The 26,843-nt window shown below is 38.1% G+C and overlaps 1 protein-coding gene across 14 annotated transcripts in view; it reads left to right on the plus strand.

Moving 5' to 3' along the window:
• The window catches only part of GRIP1 (glutamate receptor interacting protein 1), a 621,870-nt gene that overhangs the window by 474,092 nt on the left and 120,935 nt on the right, over positions 1 to 26,843 (plus strand). For all 14 annotated transcript variants that reach the window (XM_074325454.1, XM_074325453.1, XM_074325445.1 and 11 more), the window contains 5 exons: positions 8,408 to 8,543; positions 10,664 to 10,809; positions 17,664 to 17,747; positions 22,167 to 22,242; positions 24,662 to 24,807. In XM_074325454.1, coding sequence (XP_074181555.1) covers positions 8,408 to 8,543; positions 10,664 to 10,809; positions 17,664 to 17,747; positions 22,167 to 22,242; positions 24,662 to 24,807 — 588 coding nt within the window. The remainder of the gene's footprint in view (positions 1 to 8,407; positions 8,544 to 10,663; positions 10,810 to 17,663; positions 17,748 to 22,166; positions 22,243 to 24,661; positions 24,808 to 26,843) is intronic.

Raw genomic sequence — 26,843 nt, forward strand, 5'->3', positions numbered from 1 at the left:
TAATTGGCAACATTTCTTAGTGGTAAATAAAACAATGTGACTTACAAGTGATGGCATCTTGAAGTCAATGAAATATGGTACTTTTAACACCATCTAGCTCAATTCTCTCATTTTGCAGTTCTGAGATTAATGGCCCAGGGAGAATTTAGTGACTTGCTGGAGGCAATATTGCTGGGTTTTCCAGGACAAAAAAAAAACAAGTTGCAAATATTTGTCAAGTAATTGTTCCCTAGTTAGCCCCATACTAAAACCCTTATCCTTTGTTTTGTTAATCATCACTAATTATATTTACTATGATTTTTAATTGTTTAAAATCTGTATTTCTTACTCAAATATAAATTACTTGAGAGCAGGAACTAAGTCTGTCTTGTTTAGCCCAAGATATCAAGGTACTTAGCATGTAGCAAATAATCAATAGATATTCAATGGAAGGATGGATGGATGGATGGATGGATAGAAAGGACTAACACTTCATATTCAGAGCAAGGCTAAAGATAATTGGGGAAGGTGATATTATATATGGTAACTGAGATACTAATCAAAGGACTGAACACAAAGGAAATGGTAATGACTCTGGTTTGTCTGCTAGTTCCCTCGCTGCCCCACCCTAATGGGTAGCCTTTCCCTTATGACAAGAATATAATTGTTTGTTATGTGGAGCAGAAGAAAAGAGGTGGGCCAGAAGAGCAGCCAGAACAGAAGGCTACCCTCTTTTCAGGACGGGGAAAGCTGAAAGTAGGATGTGGGAACTGGCCTTGACATGGGCAGCACAGCCTCCAACGGTTCTGAATTCCAAGTGAGATCTCAGTAAGGTTCTAATAAAACTTAAACTCACTGCAGCAGGCTGCCTGGCTTCTCCAGGGAGAGTGCACAGGGCTCCCTTGACGCCTTGCCTCTTGGTTATCTGCAGTGACTGCAGTATTAGTTTTCCATCTGTTCCTTTATTAGAAATGAATCAAATCTCATAAAATAAGAGAAAGTCAAATACGTGCCCCCGACATCTGTAACAAAATGAGGACCTATTTACTGATTTACTGTTACCCTAGGGCCTTGGATTCAGCCTGAGGCTGGCCTTATTCTTCAGCCTTTTTCTTAGTGGCATTTCATCTACACATTTATGTGTCCTTGGTTTAGCAATTACTTTATGATGAGTCTGACAGTGTTTAGCATTCAGTTATATGAGGCCATTTCCTGTACTTAAAACAGATCCAAAGTTCTGCTTACCGGACTGATTTTCTAGTCTTGGCTTCCTAATCTACAACATGGGAGTATTAGCTTCTTCACAGGAGTGTTCTGAAGGTTAAATTAGATCATGGATGTGAGAATATTTTAAAAAGTATTAACTGCTTTAAAATGATGGATAATCTTAAAAAGTATCAGGGCTTTCTTCATTTTATTTTCTCTCTTCAGTCAGGTTGTCCTGCTCATGCTAGACTCGTGGGTACATGTATCCATGGAAGGAGGAGGCCAAGAAAGTATAGCTCTTTACCCTGATCATTTAAGTCTGATTTCTTGTTGATTTATCCTCCCCCGCTTTCCTCTTTGGGCAGAATGGAACCCCAAGCATTGTTTTTTCAGTTATCTTTGAAGAAGCAACAGTCCCTAGGTGGTGTTTAGCCCCCTAACTTGGGCACTGGTGAAGCCACCTAGCTCACTGACGATTAGCTTTTACAAGCTGCTGGTGCAACATCGTTTGCTATCTGTCTCAGGGTCTTCCTTCACTTCCAGAGTGTTGCTTCCTTCTCACCCACCTGGACAAGACGTATCTCTCAAACCCTGTTCAGCTGGACTCCCACACCAGACCATCTGATCATTCTAATCCTAGCACAGTAGGTCTGTTTGTTCATATTTAAATAGTTATTCAATATAAGATATTAGCCAAAAGGATATCCAAAGAGACATGCAAAAATAAAAGATTCCCTGCCCCAACACTATCTCACTAATTTGCTCAGTAATTTAGTATTACACAGTCTCGCAGTAGTAGATGCTCAAAAAATATTTTTGGACCAAAAGAGTCCATAAGTAGCTGTAAGAATGGAGTTCGCTTCTCCAGGAGAACATTGAAGATCAGAGTATTTTCAAAGTCAGCCATGCCAATTGCTTAAGTTTACTTGAAGAGTGTAGTTTTCAACTATGTCAACAACTTTGAAAATGTGAATACAGCCACCTAGAAGTGAAAAATCACAGATGGAAAGTTTGCCCAAAGGAAAATTGCCTGGGGGCTCTTGAAGCCAGTGCAATTACTGCATCTCCTGCCCAGTGCCTTTTGCTGGTCCTGTGGATTCTCAGATGTAAAGGCCCACTACTCAGGCCATCCTGCTCAGGAAGAGGGAAAGTTTCACCAAGGTGAGTCACTTCCTGTTTCTGATATCTTGAATATGGTTTCATTTTGATTATTAGATGACTATGTAGGAACACGTGACTCTAGGCTTGGGCTTTGTTTGCTCTTCCACGACCCATACCTGACAAGCACACAGATTATAAAATGTCAGGCTAGCAGAGGATATTCTTTGATTTTTCACATTGCTCGAGTCTGATATGAATTAACATGTTCAGCATTTCTTAAATAAGGCACATAGATGAACTCCAGGGTATCCATGAATTCCCTTGAAATTGTATATAATATTTTTCCAGGGAGAGGGCCCATGGCTTTCATTGGGTTCTCAAAGAAGTCTATCATTTAACCCATGGTTAAATACTACTGCTAATTGTGTTGTCTTCTATTCATAACAATCAAAATACAGTAGAAGATTAGCAATCTGCATAGCTAGAATTCTCCACTATCCAAGTAATAATAACAAAAACAGTAATAATAATACCACCATAGCTAACATATATATAGCATGCTTACTATGTGGCAAGTACTACAGTAAGTTCCTTATAAGAATTTTATCACTTAATCGTCTCAGTACCCTAAGGGGAGGTACTGTTATTATCCCTATATTAGAGATAAGGAAACTATAACCCAGAAAAATTAAATAACCTGTTCATAAGTTGTAACACTGGGAAGCTTAATAGCAAATTTTGACAATTAAATCATTGGCTTTTGGAGAAGTAGACAACTGAAAGAATTTCAGTATTACTATATTTTAAAAGCAGTGATTTCTGTTTTCTTGATGCTTTAGGAAATATGGTATCTGAATCAGTTATACCAGGAGTCCACATTTCTGTTCTATATTTTTAATTCCTGATCTATGTATGATATACTTACAGTGGCTTCAGATTTTTATATTTGGTACTGCATATTTTATATTCTCTTTCTCTTGAGGTGCTGTAAGAAACATACAGGGGTGGCCAGTTAGCTCAGTTGGTTAGAGCGTGGTGCTGGGAGCACCAAGGCTGCCGGTTCAATCCCCGCATGGGCCACTGTGGGCTGCTCCCTCCTTAAATAAATAAATAAATAAATAAATAAATAAATAAATAAATAAGTTTTTTAAAAATAAAAATAAATAAATAAATAATAAATAAATTTTTAAAAAAGAAACATACAGGTATTAATCCAGTCCTCCCTATCACTGTGTGTGCTAAATACTGATCATAATTTTGTTTCACATAACTATTTGTGCAGGTAATATTTATGTGCTGTGCATCCCTGCCACTAATCTAACTTATGGTCAAAATTCCCAGGGGACGAGAGAAATTCTGATAGATCCCTCATGTCACTACACCAAGGTGGAAAGTGCCAGAAGACCTTGTCTGGGTGGCAAGAACTGAGACTGAAAACACAGCCATTCATCACAGAAACCCAGCTTTGATCCCGGCAGCTTTGCTGAACCAGGGGATGTAAGAAGGAACTTGAAATGAGTATTGGAAAAAGCATCTGTTTATTTCCTGAGGGGGATAAACTTCCTAGTGGCACCACTAAAAGCAATATACAGATAAAACTGTAGTGTGAGCAATAATTTTATCTCCAGAAGTAATACCCAGATATAGCTATAGTATTCTGGTGTAAGCCTGAATCCTCCTTACTAAAGCAATGGTAAAAAACAATCAACCAAGCAGGCTTAGGGAAATAACTTTGTCTGCTCCTGTTCAAATTCTGCTCCTTGATCATTTTTCTGCTGCATCATTCGGCAATAATTCTGTTTGCCACAAGCCAATGTCCATCTCCCAGTCATAATTCCCTGTATTGGGACTGATGTGCTCATTTGTCAGCAGTTGTCAGGAAGCGGCAGCTAATGTACAAGGCACTGTTCTAGGCATGGCACATACAGAAGGGAATAAGCACTGTCTCTATTACGAACATTTGCAAACTTGTGACTTACTGTATAGAGTTTTATCAATAGTTATTCCTATTTCACTACTTATGACATATATATTTTTTTAATCTATGTAATTAAGAAGTTTAAGAAGAACTTGAAGAAGTAAAGAGCATCACCAGTGCTACTTTGCTGAACGTGCCTATGGTGGTTGCTTTTACAATTAATTTTCTCTTTTTATGGTACAGTTTTTATGGGGTGAGGGTCGTGCAGACCACTCACTTTGGTGTGTGATGAAAACGATCCTACAACTAGGGTTTTCCCTGGTACTTAAATCTATTTTAGTTTCTCTCTATATGACATTCTATCACGGGACGGCCCCCTCACCAATCAGTCACAACAACACAAACCTCCTCTCATTTTCCAGGTTCCCTTTCTTAATGACAGATGTCAACGTCCCCCAGTCAAACCAATCGGAAAACTTCAGGTCCTCTTATCCCTCACAGGGCCTCACGCCCACACACTAATTTATATCTAACTCAGGGCAATTCTTCCTCAATATGTCTGGAGTCCACGCCATCAACATAGCTCCTGGGGGATTTCAGCCTCTCATGAGGTGCCTACCTGTCCCCAAAAGTCTATCCTGCCCTTCTTGCCTTGATATCTGTTGACGCTCCATTTCTTAGCCTTCCTTGCTGTTAGGTGCAAGTTCTTGCCTCTGGGATGTGAACAGGAGCAGGCCTATAAGTGGTGGCTTTTAAGAGAGTTCTCCTTGCCCTCCCCCCTGGTGAATGCAGGCACGATAAAGTCCTAGAGCAGAAGTCCAAGTTTACAGAACCCTGTGTGTCTCAGTAATCTTCTCACAGCACCTCTAAGTCAAAGGAAGTATCAATAGTTCTACTTAGTAAGTATTTAGGCCTAAACAACATAGTACATAGTGTGTCCTCACCACTTAGTCACCATTTGAAAACATAATACATATGAGTACATCTGACATAATGCATGAGTTCTGACAATTAAGTTTGCGAACTCATCCTAGAAAAAAATGCTACTTTATAACTAAGTGGGATGGTGATTAAGGAAAATGTCAAATCCAGAACCATTTTATTCCTCGCCAGTTGGACGTCATCTCTTCCCTGTGCTGCTTCCTGAATTGGAGAGGCTACAATCTTTGCTCCATGCTCCTCTTGATTGAGGGAGTGATATTTGCAATTTAAATCACAAAGGAAGAAATTGTCAGTAGTACGTATTGACTTGCCCATGTCCCACTGTTTCACTGCCGAGCTTGTTTAGTAAGCCTGGATATATAAGTGAACTCGTGCAAATGAATGCATCTGTCTTCATTTTTCTCTGCTATTAGGTCATTATGCAAACATTAAGCACCAGAAAAGACATAAAATGATTGATTAGTCTAGTGGAAGGTGCAGGTTAGCCGAAAGCAAACTCCAGAAGCACATTCCTCCCTCTCCAGACTGCTGCTTTTCTCCTACCCTCTTCAGAAATACTCATAAAAGATTGAGTCAGTCCTTCAGGGACTAGAGATACTTATTGGCAGTTAGCATTCTTGTGATTCGGTGCGTTTTCTTGCAACAATATTCTTTCTTTACTCTTGAGTTTTGTCTAATTTAGATTCCTCCTTTGGTCCGTTCTGCTTAGCTAATCCTGATCGATAAGTACAGACAGATTAGACAGAAGACAACAGTGTGACAGAAACGTTGCATTTGAAACAGCAAGCCTTCCATTTACATTGCTGCCAGGACCGGCTCCTCTGTGGCCTCTTGCCCACAATCTTTACTGTGGCAGGATAGTCTGTGACTCTGATAGCCTGGAAGCATCTGACACTTTTTCCATCTTTGGGTTTCATTGTCTGGCTCACAGTAGACACTCAATAAATGCTTGAATCAATGAATGCACAAATTACTCAGTTAACTGGTGCATGATTGTTTTCTGTCTTTCATGTTCTTAAAACTCTTGGGGAAAGACTTGAAATATTTTTAAACACGAGGGTAATTGACTGTTACCCATTTAAAAAGTAGCCCAGATGGATTTATATTTTAACAGAGATCAAATTAAACTAAAGGAATTGAGCTTTTCTAGATTTTTAGGATTCAGCCAGAAAGAGGCCTGGGAAAGACCTGGGTTCCTTTTGGAAAAAAATGCATTGTCCACATCCCATAAGGCAGCACCTGTGGACTGGTACACCATTTCATGCAGGAAGCATATTCTGGAAAACCCAAGTTGGAATGAAGTTTTTATAAATTGAAACTTGCTTCTCTCTTGCCTGCTATTACTATTTCAGAGTTGCTTCTTTGTGCATTTCTAGTTGACCTGTAAGATGAGCCCTTTAAAAACTATGCTTCCAACTCTTCAAGTTAGGATCATATAGTCCTGTATATTAAGTATAATATACAGGATCACTCTAACGTCATCTGTTATGTAATTTTCATCACTTTAATTATTAACTTTATTTTTAAAGTCGTTTATACCTACCTAGTCTTCCGCCAAGACGGACTTATAGAGGGGTTGTTTGTTAAGTTGATCTCTTCAAATATCAGTTGGTCCATGTATGTTTTTATGGGATGTATAAGGGATTATTTTCTTGTATTTTAAGAGAGCACAGGTGAAATGCATACCTTGATGGACTTCTGTTACAAATGCTTCTGGTAAATGATATAAAAGATCCTGTGCTTTTATGTACGTGGCAACAATTTTGATTCTTGAATTTCCATCATTATGTGGTCTCTAAATGCAGTAAATGAGGCTAACACATTCACACTCATAGACTGTTTCTGGGCTTCTACTCACATGTGCAATGTCATGAAGTAGCCATGACAAAGAAGGTGTGCCAGGGTAACTAAGATCACCGGCCCTGGCAATCTTGAAAGCCCTGCCTGGAATGACGTTCCGTACGTCACTGAGGAAAGCAGTAATCTGTCACCAACCAACCCTTGCCTTTCCCGTGGTACTCTGTTCTTCTTACTAGATCAGATGAGAGATTATTTCCTTCCCCAACATAATTTGATTCTTTTCATTGGCTAGTAGGATAGGATGCCAGCAAAAACAATTTAAAAACTTGTACCATAAACATTCATATAGATTTTTGAAATGATTAGCTCTATTGTATGTAATTAAGGAAAGGGCAGAGGTGTACAAATAACCCTTTTAGGTTTTTGACTTTGAAAAGGGAAGTCTGTTCTTGCATGTTAAACAGTGTCTTTGAAGTCCTAAAAGTTCATTACCTCTGAAATTCATAAGCTGATTCAGAAGGAGTTGGAAAACTGTCCACTTTGCCCATCCCTACTCAGGAAGCATATATGCAGAGGGACAATAACATCACAGAATTTTAAAGCAGTTTATCATAATTAGCCTCGGAATCGTGAACATTGACTCTACGCATTTTTATTTCTGAAAGGAAATATATTCTTTTTTATTTAGGAAGGATATTCTTAAAGTTTTCTTACCTTCAGTTGTGCCTACAATAAAAAGATTTAGGTTTCCTCTTGGTGTGTAGACATTATCCCTACAAGATCTATGAAATTTTACATTTTTATACATAGAGAATGAGGAATTTACAGCAATTGCCCAGGTTTCTGAGGACCAACCCTGCCTTACCATATTGTGACACGTTCTGTAAGAAGTGATGTGAGTTGTGACATGAAGCCATTATACTTTGTGTTCTGAAAAACAAACAAACAAAAATGTAGAGTCAAAACTATTTTTCTCGAACCTGTAGGAAGCTCTTTTCTCTTGTATCTGTTGTCTTCATCAGCCGAAATGTCACATGAACTTGGAGACTGCTGCTACACTGTATGCATTTGAATTATTATTTAAAATTCTGTTCTAGCCCCTTCTTTTACAACTCTCCATTGTTCCCGTTGGAGTTACAAGGAGAGAAACCAGAGAAAGTCACTTGAGAATGGCGGGAAACAAAGGGCAAATATTTTCGTTTGTACGTTAAGCCAAGTCGGACTGTTTATTGTGAACCTCGAGTGAACTGTCCCACTGGTACCCATTTTAATAACCTGTAATGGAATATCTGCCTGTAATCTTTATGAGATACTCTGCAAATTGCCATGAAAAGAGGTCACAGATCTTTTCTCATAAAAGAAAAAGTGGAAAGAGTTCATGGGGAGGCGTTCCTTCACCACACACAAAATACCTTGTGCTGCTAATCTCATTTAATAAGACCAATGCTTTTCTTTTGACAGAGGAATTCAAGGGCTCCACCATCGTTGAACTGATGAAGAAGGAAGGCACCACCCTTGGACTGACAGTGTCAGGTGGAATCGATAAGGATGGCAAGCCTCGGGTGTCTAATCTGCGGCAAGGAGGAATCGCTGCTAGGTAACTGCAGCTCGGGGAAATGTCAAAAAAGGGGCCCAGGGTGTAATTAATTCCAAAATTAAAGCTCCCTTAGAAAAGGTCACTAATAACTAAATGACAGCTGCCATCTGCAGTGGGGCATGTTTCAGAAGTGGGGCTTTTCTGCCCTGTGCTGACATCACCAAGGAACGCTTCTCAGGAGAACCCAGGGCCTCATAAGAGTTTCATTTTAAAATGCTTCTGTGGCTCAAGTCCCCAGATGTGCCACTGACCACAGACGGGCTGCAGTGGGAATGAGACACTTTGATCAATGCAACAGATGACCCATATAGTGTCGATGGCAGGGAAAGTGCCGTAGAAGGGCCTGGCTAGCCTCCAAAGGGGGAGGCCCAGGTCCAAGTTTCTAAGTAACAATTTTGCTTGTCCTGCATCGCCTTTACTTTTCTACCGGTGAGATTTTCCTTTTCGTGAAGACAAAGAGATGGTTTCTGAAAGGACGGGAGGCTTAGGTGAGGAGGTCTCATTTTGTCCTTGTTGGGATGAACTGCAAAATGTACTCTAGTTATTGCCGAAGGCAGAATGCGCTGGATGCTGGTGAGGGATACGCTTGCTTAATAGTCATACTCGGAATTTACCTCAAATAGAGGGGATGGAATGGTCAGGCTTCATTAAAAGTGAGCTTAATGTACTTGCAATACTCTTGTCCACATAATCACAAGTGAAGTTTTAGAGTCCTTGCCTTACAAAATGTCATTTGAAATAGTGATGATTAACCTGTTTGTACAATTAACTTATAAGTTTAATCCGATGCATTGCTGCATGATCCGGGTATTGTTTGTAAAACAGGCTGATGTCAACATGAGCATCTTCATTTCCTTTCGTCCGGCTTTCTACCCCCACAGCCTCCCATATTTCATAATAGATAAGGTCAATCCATGATGCTCAGGCGTCATATGTCTCCAGAGCTTCTTCATGTGAAGCAAGTGTGAACAGAGAGGAAATGTCATTTCCCACTGTCTTGGTCTGATTTAAAAGTAGTGCTGTGCCAGGTATACTGAGCATTATCAGTCACCCAATAGTTATTGTTTAAGGCACTGCCATTATAATTAAAGACAAGATCCCTGCCCTGGAGGTGGGGGGTAGGGGCTTACAATCTATTAGAGGAGGTAGGATATTAAAAACATGAAAAGTTTGGGAGCAGTGATTGTGCTGCATAACAGTAAAAAGTGGCAACAAAAGCATTGTCACAGAACATGAGGTGATTATGGGCAACTTACCTCTAAACCTGAGGTGAAGTAGGAGCATGTTCTGCAGGCTGAAGCAGGTTAGGAAGGTTTGCCGAAAGAGGAATGATTGGAGCTGGACGTACATAAAATAAATGAATTGGGTATTTCTATTTGGGGAGAAAATATTACGGAAGGTCCTTATCAGTGATAAAAACTTTAAGTCCTATCATTGCCTTGCTTCCAGCTCTTGGCTTAGAAGTAGAGTTTGTCTAAACCCCCAAAGTAGCCAAAGGTTTTATTATAATGGTGAAGAGAGAAGAAAATATTACTAAAACCCAATACTTTCATTGTACTTTCTTCTTCACCAATACGAATACCCTTCTTTACCAGTCCTGCTGTAAGCATTTAATGGCAAAATAAGCTGACCCTTTCCTTAGTCCTCGACAAACTCCTTTGAAGATATTGAAAGGTGTGAAATATCCAAAAGAGATGCAGCAGAAATGAGAGAGAATGAGAAGAAAGAAAAAGTCCTGGTGTGTCCAAGATCTGGCTAACCTACCCCCAAGGAACCAACCATTTATAGGCAAAGCAACTAACTCTTTATTTTGTTTTATGGTGCTTTTTAAAACTAAACGAGGCAAAGGGTAAGGGAAAAAATAAGAGCTAGAAGTAGACCCAGTGCAGGATTTCTAAGTGATAACAGACAGCATGAGTGAAAGGGATCCGTTGAGTCTCTCATCTGCCCTCGGCTGTAACCCCACTCTTAAGGGGCCAGCCATATCCCAGGAAGCAGTGACTTCTGCTATGTCAGCCTTCTGGGCTCACATGCATATTCATGAAGGGAAGGTGATAAATATGGTCAGATAGGCCCGTAGAGAGAATGGGTCCACTGAAGCGACATTCCCTGTTTTGCAGAAGTGATCAGCTGGATGTGGGTGACTACATCAAAGCAGTGAACGGGATCAACCTGGCCAAATTCCGCCATGATGAGATCATCAGTTTGCTGAAGAATGTTGGAGAAAGAGTGGTTCTTGAAGTTGAGTATGAGCTGCCGCCAGTCTGTAAGTAGTCGCAACCCAAGGGCAGAAGAGCTGCGCCATGTTTTTGCCTAAGACACTGGTGCTCAGTTTTTCTCCCTTTTGCCATTATTGTTTCGTTATAGGAATGGCAGAGCATAGTTTCTGGATACTGAAAAATTATTTTAATTGATAAACTTATAACCTGCTCAGGAAGAATTAAAAAGAGCATAGGTTAATAATGAAACTATATAGGACTCGTGTCCCATTAAGGTGATCTGTGAACATCGTGTTTACCACGTAAACGATTTTAATTTACTACTTAAACAACATCTTTATAAGTTCTGTGTATTAAGTTCCATCCAGGCTTTGTACTTAGTGACTAGGTTTAGGAAAAGCATGGTTAATGTGTTTTTTAGTGATTCTTACATAGTTATATTAATGTCTGTAGCAAGAAAATAGAGTCAGAACATGTTATTATGAAGTAATAATAACAGTAGTAATATAGCAAGAGCAGCCAACACATTCTGAGAACTTGCTAAATGTCTGAGATTATAAGGAGCCTGACTTGCACTAATAAGCTTAATTCTCACCACAAGGACAGTCAGCAGCGCAGAACTGAACTTTGGTGTCCACAGCCAGGTTCGGATCTCAGCTCTACATTTTCCTAGCTACATGGCTTTAAGAAAGTTACGGAAGCTTTCTGAGTCTCAGTTCCCACATCTGGAAAATGGGCATAATGTTAGTTCCCACTCATTGATCTGCTGTGAGGATTAAATGAGATAGTATTTGTAAAGCTCTTAGAACAATGCTTCCCAGTATCAAAGATTTTGATAAATAATAAATACACAAATTAATCAACACTGCAAGATAGACATTATTGTCATTATTATTCTCATTCTACAGAGGCTTTAAGTTAAGTATCTTTCCCACATTAGTGGGAAGCAAAGTCAGTATCTGAACCCAGGCCCCTGATTCCAAAGTCTATATGCTTCTTCATTGTAACGTATACCTGGTGCTATGTGTTCTGCTGTCCTGCATTTAAGCTGTGTTGTTCTAGAACCCCCTCTCTCATTATTAACCTGTTAACATGGATGCTACCCTAAGAAAGCTCTTTGCTTTTCTGTACTGGTGAGAACTCAGACTGAATATTAATAATCAATAATAATTTATCTGTTCAGCAATGACTTATTGAGCATTTCCTATGTTCTAGTCACCACTGTGTACATCCGTGGAGTTTACATCCTAACAGGGGAAGACACATAACAAAATACAACCACAGTAAATAAGTAAATTATATAACATCATACTATGGGTAAAAGAAAGAGCAAGGAGAGAGGTTGGGAGTGCTGGCAATTTTAAATAGAGTGGTTAGGAAGAGCTTCATTGAGAAAGTGACATTAGTCAAGGAGCTCAGAAAGTTGGCTGTATGGATTTCTGAGGGAAGAGAATTGCAGAAAGATGGAGCAGCCAGTGCTAAGATCAAAAGGCAGGACTATATCTGGGGTTGTTCTAGAAACATTAAGAAGGGCATTGTGACTGGACCACAGGGAGCATGAACAGAGGTGGGAGAGGAGGTCAGAAATGTAAAGGATAAGGTGTTTCTGTAGGCCATTGGAAGGACCTTTAATTTTGCTCTGAGTGATATAGGAAAGCATTATATGGTTTGGGGCCAAGGAGTGACATGATCTGATTTATATTTTCAATATAAATTGGCTACTGTGTTAGAATAGACTGCAGTGGCCAGGAGCTGGGAGATCAGCTGGGGGCTACCAAGGTGATCTGGGTGAGAGATGGAGGAGATGCTGAAAAGCAGTCACATTCTCAATCTGTTTTGAAGGCGGAGCCAACAGGATTTCCTGACAGACTTGGTGTGGGTTTTGCAGAAATAGGGGAGTCAAGGACACTCGAGGTGTTGAGCCTGGGCAGATGGAAAGATGGAGATGTCATTAATGCGGGTGGGTAAGAATGTGGGCAGAGATGACTTGTGAGGGGAAGATCAGAAGTTCACTGTTTGAAACGCTACACTTGAGGTGCCTATTTGTCATGCAAAGAGGAAATGGCAAGAGCTAGAGATCTGGCTTGGAGTTTGGGAGAAAGATCTGGACTGGAAAAATAAATTTAAGAGTAATGAGAATGTAGATGGTGTTTGACGCTTTGGAACCAGATGACAGCACTGAGGAGTGAACATCCATAAGCAATCATGAGTTCTGATTCATAACATAAAATCTAACATGGAAAATCTAATGCTGATTTTATAACAAAATCAATTGAAGTCTGTATTCAAAAACCTTGTTATAACATTTTTCATTTTCAGCAAGGGTAGGCAGTAAAATCGAGTGTTGAGAACTTGAATGTGTCACTAGTTAAATGTCGGTTTTGCCCCTTTCTAGCTCTGTGACCTTAAACATGTTATTAAATTCTCTGAGCCTTAGTTTGCTCATCTGTGTAGTGGCTATAATAGATGAATAATTTTTGTAAGAATTCAAGGCTATAATCATGTAAAGTATTTAGGTCATTATCAAGGACTCAGTAAGCCATAGTCCATGTTTCTCATTATTACCATTTTTATTATCATTACCCTGAAAGTGTTATGTTTTCTTGAACTTTAAAAGAGTCTGTTTGCTTTGAAATCATTTCCTCAAACCTTTGCCAAGGAGGTAAGAGAAGTCAGATATCTAGAGCCAATAATCTTTGATTAAGCACTTTTACTCCACTGGGGATATAAATATCAATAAAACACAAGCTCTGCCTTAAAGGAACTCTTAGTATAGCTTTCCAGGGGTAAAGACAATAGAGGAGATTTGCCAAGTTATGGGTGATCCAGACCTGGGGGTTTCTGGGAAGATTTGAAGGGAGTTATCCAGATCGAGGAGGGAGAGGAACTTTTTCGGCACAATGTAGAACAGCAAGAAGGTAAGAACTTAGCCCAGCGCACAGGCTGAACTACAAACGGACTAGAGGTGCTGGAGCCCACAGTGAAAACCACGGAGGCCAGGAGTGGGATCACAAGGTAAACAGGAACAAAACAAGCGGGACCTCGAAAGCCATATCGGGGGAGCTTGGATGGCATCAAGTGGGCAAGAAAGAGCCTTTAAAAGGCCTTTAAGGCCAAGGAACAGCATCACCAGATCTGCGTTTATAGGTTTACTGTTTTCAAGAAGCCAAATGGAGAATAGGTCAGAAGCTGTAAGCCTGAAGGCTGTTACAATTTTCTCAAAGAAAGAGGATATCCTGAATACATATAGCATTGGTAGAGTTAAAGGGGAGAATGGATATCAGATATATACAGGGGTGAAAACCTACCAGTTCTTCCTTCTTCATGCATAAATCTGTTGGGAAAATGGAAAAAAATATTTCTAAACACAAAAGTGTGAATTTTATAGTAGATATCGGATAGGAGAGGTCTATTCTCCAAGGACTATCTCTGTCTTTTTCTATTATGTTTGGATAAGTTAATAAGAGCTCTGCGCTCGGGGAAGTTGAAGGGATTAATAAGCCTCCCCTTCACTGAGCTCAGACAGCCAGAGCGGGAGCAGGCGGCCTGCCGTGAAGCTGTGGGGGCAGAGCTGGCTGCTGAAGACAGGCCGCCCAAGGCTGACTGGTAACTCTTTCAAGAATCACAGCAATTTGAGGCTCAGCCAACCCCAGAGTCTAGAAAGAAGAAAGGGAACGTGTGTGTGTGTGTGTGTGTGTGTGTGTGTGTGTGTGTGTGTTGTTCTGATAGATGAAAAATGCAACTTTCATCTTGTGCAAACCACTTTTCGAAGATTCGATTTCTTTATGAAAATCAAATGGTCGATCTATTATTTATGAGCTCTACATATCTTCTTGACTTTCAAATTTTGTGATGTTTTGAGACTGTATGTAGAAAGAATATTACCAAACAGTATCTTAGGTATTTATCTATTACGGTCTAGAGCAGTGCCTTCAAATTTTTTGGTCACATAACTCCTAAAGAATTTTGAAATATTATCCTCTTCCATTTTTTAGAAACATCTATAATTCTTCATCCATAGCTTAAATAGTTGGAAAGGATGTAATTTCTGGCATGATGTTTATTTAATATATCTTTATCGTTTTTATTCAAACCTTGGAGCTACATATTTACTTCATTTATTTTATGGAAAGTACCACAGAATTTAACTGGCAAAGGCAGTCCTTACTGTTAAACCATCAGCTAAATCAGACAAGCTTTCTATCAGAAGGGGTCCTTCTTCAATTCAGATAAATGTGGTAAAGCATGTCCCTGTGACAGCCTTCTTACTTCTCAATGCTAATTCTAAGGTACACAGATGATGATAATGAGATGATGAGATGGTGGTGGTGATGGTGATAGGATGGAGGGTGGGAGCCGTCTCAGGTCTCCTACACATGGTTCATTCTGGCATTCAGTCTGAAGGAGCAGCCACTACCCAGGGAAAGCTCTTCCTGTGACAATGGCAAAGGGAAAACAGGACACGCCCAACCACATGTGCACATTTCTAGCCTCTGCTTACATCTCTTAACATTCTGTTGGCCAAAGCAAGTCACGTGGGCAAGCCCAACCTAATGAGGTGGGGGAGCACATAACACCCATTCTCCTGTTGAGGTAAGAGTTGGAGGGCAGGGAAGAAGCATATACTTTAGAAAACTCTAATCTACCATAGTAAAACGTACTGCATGCATATTCATATGTAGAAACAAGAGACAACAGCAAAACTGAAATACTGAGGAAGAGTATTTCTGCACTGGGAAATGAGTTTCTACCTGGCCCTTCTACATTCCAGATTTGATCCTTTGGGGAAGCCCTTTAATTGGATCTTTATGTCCACATATACACATCTGAAGTAATGAATAAAATTCACGTGGCAATACAGGATATCTTCATGCTGAACATAAAAACCCAGTCACCAAGAGCCAGTAATGCAAATAAAAATTATAAAGACCAAATCTATTTAATTAAGTATATTAAGACGTAGTCAACATTCTCATTTATCTTTGTAAATAATGAACATCAATCATGTGGATAATCTAAAGCTGTAGATAATCCTGAAAGTTTTTATATTGATTTTAGCCTTGATTGTAAGATTTTTTGGTCAGCAAGATTTAGCTCAAGCAAAATTAAAATTTCAGTGCTTTGCATTCCCAGAACAGACACTCAGCCAACAAGGACAGGTGGCTCAGAATTAGAATTTGGTTGTATATAATTGAAAGTTGATGTAATGATTAAATGAAATAACATTTATAAACCCCTTTGCAGAGTTCCTGGCACACAGTAGATGCTCATTATTTCCCCCCATATTTTTTCCTTTCCTCCCTTACCAATAGAACAAAAAGATCATGTTCTTAAACCGGTTTCTTCATGTGGCTTGTTAGATCATGGAAATAAGAAAACATTTGGTTGGACCTCAATTTTTTTCATTTAATTAAAACTGTAGCTCAACAGTTTCAGCTATTTGTATGCACTGTTCCTAGCTAATTCAAATAAACTGAAATTCCCCTGATAGCAAGAATATGACATTTAATTAAATCAGCAGTGTACCAAAACATTTGGTCAGCTGTAGGTTTATGTTGTTTTTTAGCAGATCCAAGTTCTTATTGTTCTTTATGTCCCAGCCAGATGTGTGCAGTATTGTGAATTTAGTTGTGTACTTTTCATAGTCATGTCCATTCCTTTGAGAAATCAGAATTTCTGATAATTAAAAAAAATTGTAATTAATGCTTAATTAAAATTAAAATGGCAGGAAGTGGTCTTTTTAAAAATGTCTTTAAATTTTGTATTTCTTGTCTTTAGTTTTATATAATATAGCCTTTAAGATCTAGTAACAAATGTAAAAAATGTAATTGATATTGAACATGGCATTGGACAATTAGATATCATTGTACAAATTTAATACAAGGATATAAGACCATCAAATTCTACAGTTTGCAAACTCTTCTGTCTCCATGAATAAAAACATCCTTGTATCCATAATGATAAAATATTAATTTGTGGAATTTTTTTTTCTTTAATTCAGCAATAGTGTACTATATAACCAGTTTCTTGAAAACAGTCTTACACAATCATTTAGTGACTACACCCTCATACTGTGTGTAATATAATTAGATATTACAATGTGGCTATGCCATTTCACTTTGGGAAATGAGAGCAATAAACAAGCAAACACAGCATAAGCATGATGATATCAAGTAAAATTAAGTAGATCTTTATTAGTCAGTAGTAATATTTTGAATGTACTTAGATTTCTTTTGCCCTCCAAGTTTCATTTGGGTTGCTGTTGTCTTTGTTTAATTGCTTTTCAGCATCATGTCAGAAAATCCATATGCATCAGCCAAATGTATAAATTGCAATTTGAGAATAATGCTTTTTCTTCCTTTGCTAGCTGCAAAAATAAATATAAATACATTAATTGCTTCATAAGTTTTACAAAAATAAATATAAATATGCGAAAAATAAATAAATATAAAAATCATTAGTACAAATATATTTTTGTTTAATATAAATATAAACACATTAATTGTTTCATGTATTTTATGAAAATCATATTTTTTTGCATTTCACAAAGGGAAAACAATTCTATTTATCATATGAAGATTGTATTTCTTGTCATATAGCATTTAACAATGTGAATATTACCCTCTATCTACAAATTGGCTATGCAAGAGGAAAGGAAATACCTATAATTGTAATTCCACTTGAACCTATATGTCACTTATGCAGGTGACTCTTTTATGGTATCTGTATATCATTCCAATTATTTTTTCTAGCATTTTTGAAAAGAAATTATTGCTAGTTTATTACCCAAAACAAGAATTATTTGCAAGAGGAATCTGTAGTATTTTATGCCACATCAAAAAATGTAGAAATGTTGTTATGAATTAAGACTTATATTTCTCTCTTTCTTTTCTGCATTCAGCTGTTCAAGGATCGAGTGTTATTTTCCGAACAGTGGAGGTCACATTACATAAAGAAGGCAATACCTTTGGTTTTGTAATACGAGGTAGGTGATGGTTAAAAAATATGAACCATCAGATGTTCTTAGAGAATATGTCAATGAAATATTGGGAGTGAACCAAAAACATCTTCAAGAAAAAAACTGATATTTCCATCACATACAGTCACCTTGTAATATTTACACCCTCTTCTTTAAAGAAATACGGCAATGAGTGAGAATGAAAGTGGAATCCAAATGACCTAGCTTTATTTTCAATCTTTTAATACACAGCAAGAAGTCACTGTCTGTAAACCTTGTCTATTCACATTTATCTTACTGATGTCACTTTTCAGTAGTGACTTCCTTTTATATTTTTTGCCTTTCCTTTATATTTTTCTAGATCACTGGGTCAAAAATATTGATGAGTAATGGTTGCCAGAGTGAAGGGGTGTGGGAGGGTGGGTGAAAAAGGTGAAGGGGAATAAGAGGTACAAATTTCCAGTTATAAGGTAAATAAGTCATGGGGAGGTACTGGACAGCATAGAGAATAATGTTGTGGTAATGTCTATGGTGACAGATGGTTATATCCTGGTGATCACTTTGTTAGGTGTATAAATATTGAATAACTATGTTGTACACCTGAAACTAATATAATATTGTACGTTAACTATACTTTTAATAAAAATTTTTTTTTAAATAAAAAACATAAAAAAGATATTGTTGCCATAAATCCCTGAGTTCATGACCTAAATAGAGATTATTCCCTTGGGGGGGGGGGGGGGAATGTGGATAAGTATGGCTTGATTTGATTTAATACACTAGGATTAAGCAACTTTTATTCTCCTGAAATACATTTCATCATTGTAGCTTTCTAAAAATGAATTGGAGATAATCTAATCCCTTGGGCACCTATGTATAATACATCAGCTCAAGTCATCTTATTATGGGATAATGTTAATAATAAAGACTTCAGGTGACTCCAACTTGCCTATAAAACCATTAATTCTGAGCTGTAATTTTAGCTTTTAATATTCTGTTTTTCTTATTAGCAGTTTTATCCCTTAAATATATTAACAACTCATAATTCCTAATGTGACAGTGAGATTCAATAGGGAACTATACAGGAACCAGAAACATTTTACATTGCATATTTCTTGATGTTTTTCTTTTTGTCTATTATATTTTGTACTTCACCAGAGTCAAAATTCTACCAAAATTATTCAAACTTTAATTAAAATTAACTAGGTATCTTAATAAATATACGTAGATCAAGGAATAAAAGATGTGTTCACTCATATAGACTTGTCTTAAGCATTAGGTTTCATTCTGTGTCAAACATTTAACAAATCAATCAAATATTTATTAAGAATATGTCAACATGTCAGTATAGGTCCAAGCACTCTATAGTCAGAAGACAGGACCCCTATCTACAGTAAATTACAGTCCAGTTAATTTAAGACATAAGTTGATAAAGTATCCAAGAGAGAAAATGGGCAACAAGGAACTCATTGAGTGGTTTAGAGTTTTACACTCTTTTATTACACTTTTTGACCACGTCCTATTTTTCAGGTGGAGCAATAAGATCAATTTACCCTAACCATTTACCTTAACCATTTCCAAATTTCTGTGTAAAAGAACTAGATAAATATAATGAAAAGTCAGTGTACAAGTAATTTTAGCTTGTAAGATGGTATATACTAATCTATTTTTGCAATATAGGTATGAACGAGAGGCACTTGAATCACGTGCCTACAAGCTTAATTATTGGAAAGCTGTAGTAAAAAATACTGCTGGCCCAAGTATCTGTCACTAGTTGCTGTACGGTTAATCAATAACAAATCAAATTGCTAATGAAAGTGCTAAAGCTACAGTAATTTAGCATTAAAAACTAAAAAGGATAGAAACAATTGAAATCCACAACCACCTCAAGACAACTGATGATATAATGTTAACAAAATAGGCTTCCCACAATTTGCAGGAATTTCAGATATCTGTATAGGTGTGCATACATAGGAAGAGTCTTTTAATATGCCTAGAATGCTACTTGGTACATCATCGGCACTTGAGTAATGGATGAATAAATAATTGAATGTTGCCTAGATTTGTGTGGGCATCAGACTTCTTAGTATTATAATGATTTTAAAACCTTAGTAGTAATGCATCCATTTTACTTCATGAGTAACGCATTTTTGTAGGCTTTAATAACTCCTTAGTACATTGGTTGAACATAAAAGATTGTGGAATTTTGCATAATTTTTCAACAAGAATCAAGTAAAGTACTTATATATTTAGATCAGTTTAAGGACCATCTGGAGGGTCTTCCTTGCTTCAAAGGTGGTCCCACCCATCCCTTAAGAATCACTGGTTAATCACAAAAAGAATGTCAGAATGAGAAAGTACTGTGGGGAAATATTATCATGGCAGATAAGACATTATAGCAGTGTAGATAGGATTTTTGCTAAATTTAGATCGATGGAGAATACCAGGACATTCAGGAAGAAGGGGAAGATATTGCAGATGGATATTCATGTAGTACTGGAGAATTTCTTGTTAACCCATTAGAATTGGTCCTGGGACAATAAAACTGGTTTTTAGCTGATGAATGGAATTGTATTTCTAATGCTGTATGTCACAGGTTCTAAAACCCACACAATAGAACCTTGCACCCATAGAATGAAAAAGTATGTTCTGGCCTAAATCTTGGATAGTTAAATTTTAGTTTATCCCCTTCCCACCAAGCTAAGGGAGATGGTTTGGGCCAATAGGAAAATCACTCTGCCACTAAGTTCTTTTTCACTTTGGTCAAGGAAACTTTCTCTATCTAGTCATTCTTAACGATAGAATTGTAGGTGGATGTACTCATCTAACATATGAAGCCTGACATTCAGATTTGGTCTGCATTGCGGCCCTGCCTGGCACTAATATTTTTACCAAAGCATCCCAGGTGGGTAATGCTAATGTGCAGCCAGAACTGAGAATACCACTGGTCTCTGGGTGGTTTCTGGGTATTTTGTTTGTTTGTTTTTTGTTTTTGCTTTGCATCTCCAAACTTCTGGAAACTAAGTGAATCACAAACTAAATTTGGTTCATTATTTCAAATAATGATAAAATGTTATATACCATGAAATTTAGAGCTCTCTAACACTTTAGCATGCATTCACTGTTATATATTTAAATTTGGACATCAAAATTATGGAAAGGTTTCTCACTGTCTTCAGCCCCTATCTTTTCCTCTTTTCCTAAATTAATACCCTTCAGGGGAGAGCAAACCTATTTTTTTTTTATGATCACCTTGCAAAAGAGAAGTTACATAATAGTATTGTTTTCTTAGGCTGGGTTCTTTAAGTTGAACTTTCTACCTGTGTCAACTTTGGGAAATGTCAGTCTGTTTTACCAGGCAAGCCTTATGGAACTAATACTTGACAGTAACATTTGTTGTATTTGTCAAATGCTGGCAAACTAGACACCACCCAGATGGGCAGCCAGGATGTTGGTGTATGAGGAAGTCAGGTCACATGAAGAATAGTTAAGAAACTAGAAATGTTCAGCCTGAAGAAGATGACACTTACAAGGTATATAATTACTGTTATCAACCTTCAGAAAACCTTTCTTATAGGAGAGAGTATACAGTTTTGTTTTACTGCTCTAGATAATAGAACGAGGACCAGTGGATGAAAGTTGAAGAACGACAGATATAAGTCGAATGTTAAGAAGAACTGTCTTGGTGTCCATCCATATGTGGCTCAAATCTAATAAGTAAAACAACTGGTGGACCTCAAGTGGGTACTGGAGGAGCACAGATTAGAGAAGCTGTACCAAGGGGTCCTGGGTTAAAAAGAGAATTTATAACACATTACCTTCCATCTAGAAGCTTCTGTGTTTCTAAAAATTCTTGAGGAGAAATTTTTTTATACAAAATTGAAATTCCCATTTAAGCATTGCAATTGGTTTAACATAGTCTGCCAAATTTGTCCCCACCATTTTGAACACGCCGATTTTAATGGAGGCCACTTTAGCCACTTGAAGTTTTTTCTTTTAATACTTGGATTTTTTTCTTTTACTTTAGTTTTTTTACTTCCTATATATCATGTTGTAGATCTATTCAACTGTATAATAGCCCAGGTTAATTGGCACCCCGTATTTCCCCCCCCCCACCTTGCACTTTGTTTATAACTGGTAGCTGTTCTAATTGGGTTAGTACTTATTATACTGATAATTAGTTGATTCTCTTGTCACACTAATTGTTAAATATTTTATATGTCACCTGTGATTACAGTCATATATGTATTGTGAGGTAGAGAAATGATGACTTCAGAAACATATTCCATATAAAATGAATTCAAGATTTTTCAGGCTACTATATGCCAGAAGGAAAATTTTACGTGTTTTTCTCCACATGTCAATAAAATGTACTTCAGTCTCTCAGCAGGCATTTTGTAAGTAAACTGTTTTAATGAAAGAAGCTGTATTTCTTTTCTTTGCCAGGGGGAGCACATGATGATAGAAATAAATCTCGTCCGGTTGTGATAACATGTGTGCGTCCTGGAGGGCCTGCTGACAGGTAAACTTCATCTTTCTGTGTCACTATCCAAATCGATTACATAAAGCTTAGGGACATGGGCATAGAAGTTGATGAGTTATAAATTTCACAGTAAAAGATAGATATTAGGTAAATATGGTAGAATGTGAAAACTGAAATAGTTTAGGCTGCAGAATAAGAAGAAAGCAGGTTTGACTCCAGATGGACACTCACTAGCCTATGTCTTTGGCAAGTGGCTTTACAGTTCTGAGCTCAGTTTCCCCCATCGTCAAATGTAGATAATAATACCTACCTTTCAACATTTTCAGTTTTATCACAGATTGGAGATATATGGTGCCTTGCAGGGGACCTGTCATACTGTAGATACTTACTAAAAGGCAGCCGGCTCTGTGAAGGAAGGTACTCAAAATGCATCAACTCCGATTGCTAATCTCCTAACCTGGAAAGATAGGGGGTAGTGTTCTGAGTCTTAAAATTATCAACATCTTTATCCTTATTATTATTACCTTTTGATGATGGTCCTGTATGACACAATGGAAGTGACTTTTAGTAAAAGGGAAGGAATGCTGTTGGTCTCTAGAGCTTTCCCTTCCTTGCTAATTTGAATATCTAAAGGATAGCTCCTTCAGCTCTGGTATCATAAACTGGGAAGGGGGGCAAGTAAACACATAGCTAAGATGTCTCAAGAGATACTTATTTTTGTATTAACTTCCACAGCAAACGTTGACCCCATAATAGTGTACGAACACTACTCCAGCCATTTAGACATTGCTGAAGGGTAGGAGGAAAATACACTCACTACCCTTGACTCTGCACTGTTTCAGACCAGGATACATTTTTTTGTTTTTTTAATTGGGGAATATTGGGGAACAGTGTGCCTCTCCAGGGCCCATCAGCTCCAAGTCATTGTCTTTCAATCTAGTTGTGGAGGGCGCAACTCAGCTCCAAGTCCAGTCGCCATTTTCAATCTTTAGTTGCAGGGGGTGCAGCTCACCATCCCATGGAAATTGAACCGGCAACCTTGTTGTTCAGAGTTCGTGCTCTAACCAACTGAGCCATCTAGCCGCCCCAAGATCAGGATAAATTTTTAAAACCTTTTCTTAAGCAATAGAAATAATAATAAATACTACTTATTGAACTCTTGCCATGTGCCAGAAACTGTGCTAGGGATTGGCAGGCAGTATCTTATTTTATCCTCACAACCATCCACCAAATGAGGTATTTTTATCTACATTTACAGATGACAAAATTGAGTTCCACGATGGTTAAATGACTTGCCAGCTCGTACGTGGAAGAACCAGGATAGGAACTGAGGCTTCTTTTCCTTCAATGCTCATACTGTGAGCTCACTTTTTTAAAAAAGATGATTTTTGGTATAAAATAGAATATAAAGACACTGGTTTCTCACCTGTGCTAAAGTCTATTTGCCTTTGCAGAGGATTATGCAAAGTCAAAATTTCCAGGGAAATGTTGCGTTTTTCCCTTCTCATGCTTCTCTAGTGAATTATTCTTCCTGAAGCAAATAAGAATACTTTTATTTCTTATTAACATATGGAGTTGCAGTCAACAGAAACATCAGAAGCAGGCTGCTAGTTTGTGAGAGACATATTACTAAATTAATGTAGGACTAAAGGAAATCTAAGAATTTAAGAAAAAAAATCGAAGTCATAATACTTAGAGAGTTACCTAGGTAAAAGATATTTAAGAGATCCTTTTTCTTCTTCCCTAATCTGAAATGTGTCATTCCCCCATTTGATGTTCTCATTTCTGTGACCCTTCCCAAGGTGGGGGGGTTCTCATCCAGAAGCCTCCCTGGCTGTCCCCCAGTGGTGTCACTAAGGTCCTGAGGCATCTTTTCCCATTGCCTTGAGTGTCTGTGGTCACAGCAGGGAGAGTCCTATTTCCCTGCCTTTGCCAGTGAATGTGAGGCTGAATCCATTTAATGATCGCCAAATGGCCTTATAAATCAGTGGGAAAATTCACAGCCTATGAAAATTTTTCACCGGCGTTCCCTATCTTGCTTGGGTTCACTGGTAATAAATTGAATGGGACCAGCAGGCTTTTCTGCTCACCTGGCTTTAGGAAAATAGGTGAATGCTATTTCCTGGGCTCTAATAAATCAATTTTAGACATTTAGGGGAAAAAACCTAGAAAAGGGAAAGTGTGCCTTTAATACTTGTGCACCCCAGGAGTTAATTGTGGATAACTTGGTTATTTGCTAATGTGTAGTTATTTTCTTATTACCGATTATCACATTGCAGCAATTTTCTGTTCAGGGTTACTGCTCTACTCTCTTACTGTTGCACTTGATGCTTAAAAGGAAATGCAAATGGGATGGATGGCAGAATGTGTGTGAAAGAACCTCTGTGGCTAAGTGACTATGAATGCTACGTCCCATTATGCTAAATTAATAGAGACTGTTCCTTTATTCTCCCTTCAGAGAGGGCACAATCAAAGCTGGTGATAGGCTGCTCAGTGTGGATGGAATCCGGCTTCTTGGAAGCACGCATGCGGAAGCCATGAGTATTCTGAAACAGTGTGGGCAAGAAGCAGCGCTGCTGATAGAATATGATGTCTCAGTAATGGGTATGTCGGAGTCCTGAGATTGCTGTTGCTAAGCTTTAGGGCATGTCACCGTTCATCCCTGATAAACCCCTTTGGATTAAGAATGAACGGTTATGTCCTCCTGTAGCTGACAGAATTTCATCAATACTATCTCATTACCCAGTTTGGGTTCAGGAAGAGGTTAGTGGGTACTTTCAAGCAATTTAGAGGTCCTGGGTCAAAAGACTCTATACTAAGGTCTCGGGCTGTCAGCGTTTCACCTAGCAGTCAGCTCTTATATGAGGATTACCCTTTGGCAGGAAAGTATTTGTCCCCTCCAAATCACAAAAATAGTGTCATTAACTTAGGGGATGATACTTTTTCTTTTACTGCAGAAGGACTGGGAAAAGTACAGGATTATTTTCCTTCCTGTAACTTCACAATATGAAGCCAGCTAATCAGAATTAATAGAGATTAACCATTTTATCATCAGATGTAGGGACAAAGAAAGCAAATGGACATATGATATCATTGATTAAAATCCAAAGTTGAGGGCATTATTCTTTCTTTAAATAATGATTCCAAAAGAAAGTAACTCTATTCCCCCTACCCTCACAACTGTAGTAAAACTGGGAAGATATTCTCATGTGGCTTTTAAATGTGAATAGCGAGCCAAAGATTTGTGTCATGTTTACTAAGGCAGAAAAATTATGAAAGAATGAATTGAAATCTGAAATGGAAACTTAAATCATGTTGTAAGTACGTTCTACAATTATCAGACTTGATTGTGTAACCTGACTTTACCTGCAAGTTTTATGCTGGTGAAATGTAGCAGAGAAAAAGAGATGTATTCTATAACCGCAAACTCCTTTATTCCCCACGCTGTATGATTCACGTAGAACAGTGTTGCTTGAAAGTATTCTCAATCTGTCTTACTGGCGTGAAATGTCTTAGAGAGGTATGAGGTTTCTTAAAGGGCTTAAAGTGTGAGACTTAAAGAATTCTTAGCAGGATAAGTAATACGATATGCCCTTGACATTGAAAGTTCAGGAATGAATGGACTTTCCTCCCTCCGTTCTGCCTTTGTCTTGTCTTCCCTCCATCGCTCTTTTCTTTCTTTTTCCTTTTGTTATATGGTTTTTAAATTAGATTTTGAGTTAGATAGATGATTCGGGTTTTCACCGCTATTGATTTCTAACTATTAATTTGGACCATGTTACTTATTTCCCTGTGCCATAGTTACCTCATTTGTCAAATGGCAACTAGTAATGCCTATCTTAAAAGGCAGTTATGATGATAAAATAAAATTATACAAGTAAAATATATTTTAAATGATAATACAATGTATCATTACCATTAAAAATTGAAACAGATGTTTAACATACTTAACTCATTCATTCAGCCACAAATATTTATTGAGTTTAGTGGCAGGTACTAGGACGACAGAACGACAGACCTGGTCCCTGCCCTTATGAAGCTTGCAGTTGGCGGGGAGGACAGAGAGTAAACAAACACTCATAAAGTATGATCATACCATGAAGGGCATGAATGGGATTCTGTAACAGGGAATAAGGGCAGGCACAGATGAGGGTTGGCAGGTGCCAATAGGGTAGTCAGTGAAGAAGTGATAGGTACACTAAAACTTGCTGGCCTAGAAGGAACCAGCTCCCAAACGGAAGACAACACTAGTCTCTAAGGCCTGAGCAGTCTACCTCAGAAAGACAAGACCTCCCCTATGGCGATAGGCACCACTGCAGAGGAGAGTCCTTCATGTGTCATTATTGCCAGAGTCAGGGGTTGGGGTGTCCTGCCTATCTTCTTTCTCCCCAACTCACACTCACATTCTGAATGATGCCTGACAGTTCTCACACTCCAGAGTTCTCAGATACCCCCTAATGTAGGAGAAAGTGGGCCACCTCGAAGGAAACACATTAAAAGTTGCTATAAGTTGCTAGATATGAGATCAGTACACAAAAATCAGTTGCATTTCTCTATACCAGCCCAAAACAGAAAGTTAAAATTTTAAGATATCATTTATAGCAGCAGTAAAATAATGAATTTCTATAAGGCATAAATAT

Source organism: Rhinolophus sinicus, linkage group LG02 (genome assembly GCF_036562045.2).
Source record: "Rhinolophus sinicus isolate RSC01 linkage group LG02, ASM3656204v1, whole genome shotgun sequence".
In the NCBI taxonomy this organism is placed as follows: domain Eukaryota; kingdom Metazoa; phylum Chordata; class Mammalia; order Chiroptera; family Rhinolophidae; genus Rhinolophus; species Rhinolophus sinicus.